We start from the raw sequence: 10,832 nt of genomic DNA on the forward strand, positions 1-10,832 counted from the left end.
TTTAAATAGGAATCCAAAAATAATTTGTTGGGTTTATCTCTTGTGTGCTGAAGTCATAAAATGATACTATTACTCTCGATTTCTAACAATCTAACAACAATTAAATGTGAACATTGTGAGCATAGTTGGGCAGACTGATAATTTCAGGGGTAATTAAAAGTTCTAATAAAATTGACAAATTTCAACAAAAAATAAAAAAATGGAAAAATACATTTTTTTTTTTAAATTAAGGAGTAATAAGAAATGTTGATGTCTCAATAATACAATAACCCCCTTATACCTCTGTCGGCCCAGCTATGACTTGGAGTCTAACAAAATGTAAATTTTGAAAGAGAAATTCTGCTTCAGAATCCATATAATTTTTTTTTAAATTTACTTATTATCATCATTATATGAGATTGACACATGATAGTTTTAAATTATATTATATCATCATTAGCAAATGAATACTGAAATCAAGATGCCCAATTGCTTCTCATTCAGTTCAACTAACAAATGTATCTGTTTTTGACAACTTACATTCGATGCTATTCGTATCGATCCACATATCGACGTGTGTTCATTGAATATTTGTTATGTGGTAATATGTAGAGAAAAAGTATTTTCGAAAATAAGCATTAATAGCAAAATATTGAAATAAATAATAGTAATCATTCATTAGATAATTAAATGTAGAAATTGTTTAAATGAAAAATGGCTTACAAGGAAATGCCTAATAATTTAACACAATTACCATACATGAGCACGGTCAAAAATAAAGAGGGTGATTCGCCAATGAAAATACTCTTGCAAATCGAAAGAATTTTTTGCTCAAAAAACACAGAAAAAATGGGTTTTTAATTTCCTCGTAAAAGAATTGATAACGGGCGGAAATTTTGACTCAAAATATTCTAGCAAATCGAAAGAATTCTGCCCAACTTGCACAAAATTGAGGAGCTAAAAAAGTCCTTAATTTTTTGCGGAAAACCCCTAGCAAATTGAAAAAAAAGGGGGAAAGGGGTTTATTTGGCTTACACTCCCCTGTGCCCATGTATGACAATAACCAAATATACATTCAATCGAACAATTCTGTATTGTTATTTGCAAATCAAATATTCTTTGGCTATATTGTGAGAGGGTGAGGTAACGTAAAGAACTTGTTTAAAATTACTTTCCCCCAAGAAACAATTGTTTAAGTAAAATCATCAATTAACAGGATATGCATATGTTCGCGAACTAATTTGGGGAAGCATACCCCCAACGCCACGTATACTATACTCAAATACGAAGTCAAAGTTTAGCAAACTAATAAATTGTAAAAGCTGCAATTATAAAGAGAGCAAAGTCGCAATTTACCACAATTTCAATCCAATTCATTCATTCACAAACAAATTTTTCCTCTTCTTAAATTTTAATGTTTTGACAAACTTTGCAATGACTTTGACGTTACGCAGCACGTTTATATCGAGAAAAACAAAGACGCTATTTTTGTGGTCTGAATCGATGATTTTGCTATAATTTCGATTAAAATGTCGCAACATATTACCCAAATTTCGTGGCAAATGAATTTTTTATTTTTCGGATGAAAGTAATGAAATTAAACTGGAATTTCCATTGGAATCAACGTTAAATTTGACACAGAAGTGATTGATCACTAGAAAGGGCATTCCACCAAAGCGTTTCATATTTCATCATTAAAATGTATAAAAAATGCATTGCATTTACATCGAATTTCAAACAATTGAAATTATTTTTAATTGTATATGCATTACGCAAGTTGACTAACTGAAATACTTCCACATATATTACGAAATATGTTTAAATTTAACGAGTACCAGCAAATAAAAAATCATTTGACACAATCTTGTGTTGTGTGTACCATAACAGGTATTTTGGTTCATGTTCATTGATAGGTTTTTGTTGAATTATTTAAAAAAAATCCCTTCGCAAAATAATAACTTTATCTTATTAACCACAAAAATTACGTTTGAATTAGGTATGCCAAAAAAGTTTAAAATTTTGTCCGCTAAGTTATCTAAAAGTGTATGGCAATTTCATAATTATTTCAAATTCTTCAAAATAACTAAAAATGCTATAAATATCACATATTATTTTATAATTATTTTGGATTTACTGGTGCCAATCAAGTCCCGAAATATTCATTTTGAAACAATTTATAAAAGAAGTAAAAAGGCAATTTATCAGAACCCAAATCCAAACTGACCAATTTCAATATGATATTAAGACTCGATGAGATTTCTTATTTCTGGTGATATGAAGAAATTTTGTGAGATTAGCACACATTTTCATAGTAATACTTGAAATAAATATTTTGTAATCTTCATAAATATTATTTCAAAAATGTGTGACAATATGAAACAATAAGATCGAAGTTCGTTTGATAAAGGGATCTACAGTTGTATGAAACGCGTGTTGGCTGTGCTTCTTCTTCCTCTTCTTCTTTTATGTGTATATACGCGCAACTCAATCAAATAATTGTTGCGTTGCGTACTAAACTATCAATACCATCTAAAGAAGATTTAGAATCATAAATCACTCAATAAATAACATAGGTGATTCATGCGCAAGTTGGTACCGTATACGCCAGAGCATGAATTTGTCACTCATGAAGAGCAAGCTTGCTGGGAGCCGCTCCTAGCTCTGAATGTGTTAGTGTGACTAACTTTGTTTGTATTAGTGTCTACTGCATACTAATACGAACTCAGGAGTCGCTCCTGACAAGCACATTTCGCTCTTCTGCGGCGCTGCGCTCGCTAAGCAGGCGTTTTCTTCACAAGTGCGATTTCATACTCTGATATACGCATAATCTGTTGACTATGAATTGTACTAGTTATTGTAAAGTTTTGTGACGGCACCATAAGTATACTAATATACACGTATTCATGATTTAAAAAAGACGAGAAACATTAAATTTTGGATGTAGGAAAATCCAGTTCATTGTTCAAATTAAAATATATTGTGTATATACAGCATACCCCATTGAAGATTTGTTATTTTAATATGAATTCAAGAAATATACATCAGAAATATGCAGATATTTAAATGGAAGTGACAGTTTGATTATATCAACAATGCAATTTCAATATGTAAGCACACCCCAATTATTATCATTTTGGTAAATTTATTTGAAAGAAAAAAAATGCTTATAAAAAGAAACTAAACCAAAAATGAATAACAAAATCCAAAGAAAAATATTAATATAAGATATAAGGTATAAGGCATTTGTTCCAAGGGGCGTATCTGATTAGCAAATTGTGAACTGTATAAAGTACCTCTTTTGTCGATTTCGACACACCCAAAATATCTGTTGTTATCAATTAATGTGAGCACAAAAATGAAGTTACTTGAATTAGTATCGATATTATACTTATATGAATGGGGCAAAATAAAAATCCGACTTGTACCAGAGTTTTTTTAAATAGTTTATTCGTTGTAATACAACAAAAATTCTATGTGAAAAAAAGTCTGTGTTCCACTTTTATAGACTCTGAGTACAAGTCGGATTTTCATTCTGACCCATTCATATATGAGAGTGAACATTGCTATTATACTTTTGTCACTAATTCTTTTTTGTAATGATTTCATTAAATTTGTCATTGTGTTGATTTGATACATTTTGTGTTTTTATAGCACTATATGATAATTGTTAAATATTTTGAAGAATCGCCGAATCCAATATTTGTTGGAAATTCAATGAGAGACAAAATACAGCCGACGTAAGCGTTATAATCCGTATTTTGAAAATTAAACACTTTCTGCGTAATTTACTATCAATAAATATTTTGCACAAAGCAAAAAACTCTCAAATAGATTCATAATATATACCAAAGCCCATTTTGAAAAAAATAAATAAATAAATTCACAAATAGATGGCGTATATTTTACACAAAGAATTGAACCAAACACATCTTTTATCAAATTTAGAACAAAAAATTGCGCATAAGCTTTGTATATCCATACGTGAAAGAAAGGGCAATCGTTTCTTCTGTTTTGTTTCGCTGCGACATTCGGAACATGCACATAAAATCAATGCTTTTTATCACACAATAATATAAATCGAGATGACTTTCAAAACACTCACGAGAGATAAAATTAAACAATTCACTGATTAGATTCTCCAAAATATCAAAAATGGTGGTGAAATTCAGATTTTTTCGCGTTGTTTCATCTATTTTTTGCAAACTCGCAACAAACAAATCTATTGTATAAAGTTTATACTATAAACAAATAACGCTGTTATGATTTCACTTATAATTTCTTCCATATGTTCAATACTATCCCAAGAAACAAATTTTAAAGTAAAATCATCATTATCAGGCACAAATTTACGGTCAAATTGTGGCCCGGATTTGTGTGTAATTCAGAGTTTTTCAATAAACTCCACTTACTACTACGGCTGCTGTTGGCAATGGCTGACTGTTGTCATTCTGACGTGGTCTCCGTACATTTGGATGAATTGTCCGCTTCAACACCACGCTTTAAATTCTTTTACAATTTCAATTAATTACATACCTTTGTAGAGGCCATACAGTTGGAAGCGTGGGTTGTGCTTCAGTAGCTCCCTCGATTTCAACGTTTGCAACATTTGGTTGCGTTCTTCTTTGACACCAAACGACCTGCATTCGGTCCATCTAGAAGAGTTGCCGCGATAGCATCGCCTATATATAAATCCAACAATTGGATTTGGTACACAGCCCACACATTTCTTATATCGATCTCGTCGAGTTTCTTCCGGGAATCGTTTGAAACACAATGGACCATTCGAATAATACAATTGCCACGTTTCATGGTGGCTGCAATCAGTTTTCGAGTGCCTGGACATCGCACATATTTCTTGATTTTAATGGGTGAATTGGCTGGTGTTGAACCGCTAGTTCTCATGTAGAAAATTGATGAAGAAAATGAATCATTAGAATTGAAATACAAAAATAAAAATTAACGTTGTATTGGGTCAGGTTCACATTATGCTGTGGAAAGTGGAAACTATACATATGTTGAAATGGTAAAAAAAAACGTTACAAATTTGTTTGATACTAATTCAAATGGTATTATTGATATTGAGCTCACATTAACTATTTAATTTTAAGTGGTTTCGATAATGTTTATTACCCCTTAAAATCATCATCCTTAAAATTACATTATTGAAAAAATGTTTTTCCGTCATTGAAAAATATTTTTAAAAATAACTCAACATTCAGACAACTTAAATATAGATATTAACAATTGGAATTCGAAATAAGTTCTGAATCAGTGCAAAAGTTTATTTGAATTAAATTTATGTACATCTAGTATCAGCTAATAAAACGGTTGCAATGTATTATTAAAAAAACTAACATTCGTAAATAATTAAAATGTAGCTATTATAAAAATATTCTCCTAACTTTACTCATTTCAGTCATATATGTAGCAAATATATGATGAGCAGGGCGTCTCCAGCAGAGGGCAAGGGGAGGGTGACGCTAGCCTCCTTGAGCCCACAAACTAGAAATTGTCCTCGTTTTTAGGAGCTCGAAAACTGGAACATGCTTTTCGAACTATATTTTTCTTAAATTTCGGCTCGTTTCGCCAATTTAAATCAGTGTGTCCATAATATATAGAAATAACACTAAATAGTGTCGATATCTATACTATATCGGTCCACTATATATGGAAGATATTTCCGCACGGCACCGTATCGCACGATCGAAGTGAGTGTAGACGGAAAAAATTACAAGTCGCCGTGCGGCAGTAGAAAGAACTGTGTGTATGCGTCAACATGTTTGCCGTCCGCACTCACGTCGATCGTGAGTTACGGTGTCTTGTGGAAATATCTTCCATTTGGTGCACCGATATAGTATAGATATCGACACTATTTAGTGCTATTTCTGTTATGGATACACTGATTTAAATACTCCTTTCTTCTGTTTTTATATGCATCGTTCAGAATAAAATACATTAATTAATTGTACGTCAAAATTACAAAATTATTCGGTTTTTATTGAAAGTTTCATTGAAAAACAATTGAAAGTTTCTCAGAAAACTATAGATATGAGAAATCAACAAAATAATCGAAACAAAAACGTTAGAAAATATCTCAAATAACAAAATTGATTGAAAATACCCTTTTTAGACAAAAAAAATCATCCGTTTTGTATTCAGCACTCTACCGGTCATTTGGTGCATTTGGAGAAAGACTGTTTATAGTAAACTTATAGCTCGTGAAACGGTAATCAATCTGCTTGTTTGACATAAATTGTACGAAATGACCGATAGAGGGACACAAAAAGAGTGCATTTTTCGATTTTCTTTCGCCTATATACTCCCTCCCTTTTATAATTCCTTAATGTTTTTACCCAATTTTAATCGTGGGATAAAAAATAATAGACTTAGGAAAATATGTTGGTAATCAAGGTTTAAATTTCAATTGTAATTATGCAATGCATAATATGCATTCACTTCGATTTCTATCAAAAGCCACTTTTGTTTGATTTGTAAAATAAAAATTTCAAAAATTCGAAAAGAATATTTTTTAAGAGATACTGTATTTTTGACGTCCTCTATTTAGTCAGTATTCCTGGAGACGCCCCTGATGATGCCTGTTTATTTTCTTTATTTAATTTATTTTTCATCCTTTAATTGTTTTTTAATGACTTGAATTATTATTTAGAATTGCGGTCTCGGTGATTTTACTGAAGATCCTTTCAAAGATTATCGTTATGAAGATCCTTTCAACATAGAAGACCCATTTTGCGACACTCAAGGTAATTATTACTCAAACTTAAGAACTACTCACCAAATGTACATCAAGCACATGTATGCTATATTTAAAGTTCTAATATTGATATAGATCATGATATGAATCGTTGCGGAGAAAAAGTAGCAATATAAAGTTTTTTATGAATAGTTTATTTGTTGTATTAGAACCAAACTATGTAATATCGATAGATGCCATCGAAATAATATATGACATATTTCAATATATTGTCGCATCGTAGCATGCGTAAGTCGCTTGCAAACGAACCAAGTGAATAACGGAGACGCACGAAAACGAAGTGAGTGGATAGCAGCAACGGATAACATCGTTCGTTGTCGCTATTCACTTTGTTTTCTTGCGTCTCCGCTATTCACTTGGTTCGTTTGCAAGCCACTTGCGCATGCTACGATGCGACGATATATTGACGCATCGATCTATCGTTTCGATGGCATCTATCGATATTACATAGTTTGATTAGAACAAATAAACCGTGAGAAAAAAACTTCATGTTGCAGTATTACTTGAAGAAAAATAAGAGCTACTTTTTCTCCGCAACGATTCATATGTAGCTATCCAATTGGAAATAATATATTAATTGAAATATAATATATGGAATTTAATGCCACTAAAAGTTATGCTATTTCTTTATTAATAATTGTATGGAAAAGTAAAAAGAATATGTTCATACTAACATATTATGGTGTAATTGTTTCTTCATCTAATGGGAAATTGTTTTATGCACTTGTACAGATGCACATTCGAAGGTGGTTCAATCGGGACAAAAAAATGAACATTTAACTCAGGACAAGAATATTTCTAGCGGATTTGTACGAGAAGAACCTTTAAACGGTGTTGGTTCAAACAATAATAATGAATCCATAGATAATTTTGCCAATTTTGATGCATTTTCATCGACGAACGACTCAGACTTGTTTGCAAACATTGCATTTTCTAGCAATCAAGTCGATGGCCATGATGTAACAACAGCTTCCCCTAATGCCAAAGATCAGTTTTTGGGAAAAATCGATAATTATAAAAGTTTTAATAATTTGGAAACCAAATTCAACTGCTTCGTAAAAAATGACTCAACAAAACATCAACATTTACAATACCGCTGCAGTTTGGATGATGAAACGAACTTCGCAGATTTCAGTAATGCTAATGTATTCAAATCAACTACCAACAAAATGAAATCACCATCAACAAACTGTGATATAGAAAAACATCAGGAGAATATTCCTTCGAAATTCCAAAATAAATTTTCCAAAAATGAGCAATTCGACGCTGATCTTGAAGAAGCGTTAAAAAGAAGTTTAGTGGATCAATGAACAAAATGTACTCATTTAGATATTACATTTAGATTAAGCCAAATCAATCTGCGATGAAAACGAAGTCATTATTGTAAAACTTATCGTCAGTTTTTCAACCGATTTGAATAATATTAATTTTAATGTATTTTTGGAAGTATTATATACAGAAATAGAAAAAACTCAAATATAACTTGTTCTCTTTTATTTCGTTATTTATTTAACTGAAGATTAGATAATTGTTATGTTTCCAATGTTAGAATATCTTCTTCGAATGATCCTGTAAAATTATGAGTGGATTCATGCTGATTACTATGTTGATAATTCATCTGTTTATGGTTTCGTTTTCCATGAAATTTCATTGGTTGCTTGATTCCAGTGTCTTCACTCCTCGCAATTTGATGGGATAAATCAAACACTTTTGGTTCATGTTGTGGTTGCATTTTTTCATCAAGAGCTGCTAATGATATTAATATTGCCTCCTCTGTCCTGATAGTACGCGATCCTATTTAATTTATAAATAAATCAATAAAAATTATTATAAAATTAAGTCTTTTAGTTTTGATTTACCTTGATTGGGTGCAACGTTGATATAATTGTCAAACAACAAACTAGGATCATCGACATCCAAGTTTTCATCGTTTTCAATGGCCGCATTTAAACCCAAAACACCACCATAAACAATCAATGCATGATTAAATTTCAATGATTTTTCCGTTAAACTGTGAATATTCGTTCCCTTATCAGATGTTCCAATTGTCAAATCATAACCATTCTCATACTGAGATTTAGTAAAAATATCGGAAAAAGATTTTGCAATTCGAACAGTGTAACCCCAATATACTCCTGTTTCAAGACGTGGTTGAAGCGGCGAGACAATTTTACCCCTGATTTTCTTTGATTTTAAATCTTGATTTAACTCCAATTTAATTGTAACTCTTAAGCCTGGAGTAAGTATTTTATCGACTAAGCAGTCATTCAAAAGACCAATATTTATGTATGAGCCTTTGCTTTGCTTGGGTGGTTTTCCGCTCACGACGCCTTCACTGCAACAAAATTGGTATTTTAGTCTTTTATACTTTCACACATGTTTTATTCAAAAGTCTTTACCGGTAAATAAACTCGCTTTGTTGACGCAAATGATGCGGAGCATCAAGTGGATTCAAGAGGCCAGTATACTTTAAATCTTTGTGTAATGGAAAGAAAAATTTCCGTAAATATTGTGGACATTCTAAATATTGTAAGATTCTGGCTAGTTGTAAACAGCAATGCCTAATGTTTTTAGTCTCGCCATCCTCTTGCCAAGTGTCACTAGTTTTTGAGCGTTTTGCATTATCTTCACCCAGATCATCAAAAACAATGATTTCATCTACTTTAAAAATGCAAGCAGCTCGTGCTATTTGCCCCGCTAGATATGTACGTAGTTCTTCCGATTGAGCATTTTCAAGTATTGAACCGGGTACAGCTATACTAAGTGTTGACACGGCTGGTGTTAATTTCTCCTGTATGTCTTTTTCCGCCCTTTGACGTTCCTGCTCATCGCGCTTATTCTGCTTTTCCAACTTTTTCAACAGATTTTGTTCACGATAAATCTTTCTTTGTTCTTTTTGTTCACGGTGAATCTCACGCCATGATTTCTTTTTTCCCGTGTGTGCTACGGAGCTCGACATCTTCAATATATTCAAAGCTTGTACAAAATTTATAGACTTTAGGTACAATTTACCGAAGCAAACACGTGTGTTTACATTTAGAATATTGTTAATTTCATTTGTCAGTGTCAAAATCTAGTACAACTCTACTACAGCATACAATCTACTATACAAATGGAATCTGTTGTTGTTTGTTTGGCTGTCATTCCTTAAACAGTATATATAAAACTGTAAAAATACATTTCCGAAAGAAATATATTTTTGGTATGCAAAAGTATTTAAAAAACTAAAATTAACTTTATAGAGTTAGAGAATTAAAGATCTCTACAATATTTTGGATGTATATATCAATTTGAGCAATTACTAAAAAGTATATTTTTTACAACTTTTATTATTTATATTTATAAAAATATTATTGCTAATAGTTTCATACAAATTTGCTGTTGAAAGATATGAGGAATCGCAACATTATGTCATCTGAGCAACCAAATAATGACGATATACGTGCAAATGGTAAAGAGCTTTTATTTGCATGATAATTGCTTGGCATCATATTTCATTGGGAATTATTTAACATTGATTATTTTTTTAGGCAACGAGCAAAGCTACATTCAACTTCAACAATCGCAAAAAGTTCGAAAAACGCTAAACAATATGTCACATCTACTAAATACCGGACTTAATGCTGAAACTCTGGATGTATGCATTCGGTTATGTGAAGCAGGTGTTCATCCCGAAGCACTAGCAGATATTGTGACCTCTATCCGTTCTGAAATGGACGCTCTTAATCGCGATAGCTATTAAGGTTTTAACACGTTGATAAATACAAGAATGTTCATGTATTTTTCTGTTCTACAGAAATGCATTATTAAAGCTAATATCGCATAATAAAATCTAGTTTTAAACAATAAAAAGATAGAGTATTTTCATAACAAAAGGTTACAGAATAATTCAAGACAAAAGAATAAACTCATGGTCTAGTGCCATTGGCGTATGAAACTTTATGCTCCAGTAGATTTATTAAGAGCGGAAGTATGTTGGTATATTTCCGCTCTTTTTCTATTATTTTGCTGAATATTTCGACACATTTTTAAAATAAATAAAATTTTCAGCGAGAGAGCGATAGTTGAATTTATGTTCAGT

The 10,832-nt window shown here is 31.5% G+C and overlaps 3 protein-coding genes across 8 annotated transcripts in view; 2 read left to right on the top strand and 1 right to left on the bottom strand.

Annotated features, from left to right (window-relative positions):
• LOC116339228 (epidermal growth factor receptor substrate 15-like 1) overlaps nt 1-8,233 on the top strand; it is a 24,436-nt gene extending 16,203 nt beyond the window's left edge. The window contains exons 13-14 of the mRNA XM_031764985.1: nt 6,647-6,740; nt 7,484-8,233. Of these exons, the coding sequence (XP_031620845.1) occupies nt 6,647-6,740; nt 7,484-8,061 (672 nt within the window). The 3' untranslated portion in view covers nt 8,062-8,233. The remainder of the gene's footprint in view (nt 1-6,646; nt 6,741-7,483) is intronic.
• LOC116339229 (putative methyltransferase C9orf114) lies at nt 8,231-9,774 on the bottom strand. The gene is made up of 3 exons (XM_031764987.1): nt 9,151-9,774; nt 8,611-9,086; nt 8,231-8,545 (listed from the first exon to the last, which is right to left on the bottom strand). Exons 1-3 carry the CDS (start codon nt 9,708-9,710, stop codon nt 8,283-8,285), a joined length of 1,299 nt encoding a protein of 432 aa, XP_031620847.1. The 5' UTR covers nt 9,711-9,774; the 3' UTR covers nt 8,231-8,282.
• A 76-nt stretch (nt 9,775-9,850) lies between these two features.
• LOC116339235 (mitotic-spindle organizing protein 1-like) lies at nt 9,851-10,603 on the top strand. Of its 6 annotated transcripts, none has more exons than XM_031764994.1 (3): nt 9,851-9,953; nt 10,115-10,202; nt 10,282-10,603. In XM_031764994.1, the coding sequence occupies exons 2-3, from the start codon at nt 10,142-10,144 to the stop codon at nt 10,491-10,493; spliced, it is 273 nt and encodes a 90-aa protein (XP_031620854.1). In that variant the 5' UTR covers nt 9,851-9,953; nt 10,115-10,141; the 3' UTR covers nt 10,494-10,603. The 6 variants fall into 6 exon arrangements, with proteins under 6 accessions (XP_031620854.1, XP_031620858.1, XP_031620855.1 ...); XM_031764998.1 differs by having other exon boundaries at nt 9,874-9,953; nt 10,140-10,202; XM_031764995.1 differs by having other exon boundaries at nt 9,905-10,029.
• The last annotated feature ends 229 nt before the right edge of the window (nt 10,604-10,832 follow it).

Source organism: Contarinia nasturtii, unplaced genomic scaffold (genome assembly GCF_009176525.2).
Source record: "Contarinia nasturtii isolate CC-2019 unplaced genomic scaffold, AAFC_CNas_1.1 Cnas_scaffold_493, whole genome shotgun sequence".
NCBI lineage: Eukaryota > Metazoa > Arthropoda > Insecta > Diptera > Cecidomyiidae > Contarinia > Contarinia nasturtii.

Excerpts from the sequence above, each read along its gene's own strand:
- LOC116339229 (XM_031764987.1), bottom strand. The coding sequence starts at position 9,710 with ATGTCGAGCTCCGTAGCACACACGGGAAAAAAGAAATCATGGCGTGAG. Across the intron at positions 9,087-9,150 it reads CAAAGCGAGTTTATTTACCG|TGAAGGCGTCGTGAGCGGAA; the intron begins GTAAAGACTTTT and ends ATTTTGTTGCAG. Across the intron at positions 8,546-8,610 it reads CAACGTTGCACCCAATCAAG|GATCGCGTACTATCAGGACA; the intron begins GTAAATCAAAAC and ends TAAATTAAATAG.
- LOC116339235 (XM_031764994.1), top strand. The coding sequence starts at position 10,142 with ATGAGGAATCGCAACATTATGTCATCTGAGCAACCAAATAATGACGAT. Across the intron at positions 10,203-10,281 it reads TGACGATATACGTGCAAATG|GCAACGAGCAAAGCTACATT; the intron begins GTAAAGAGCTTT and ends TTATTTTTTTAG.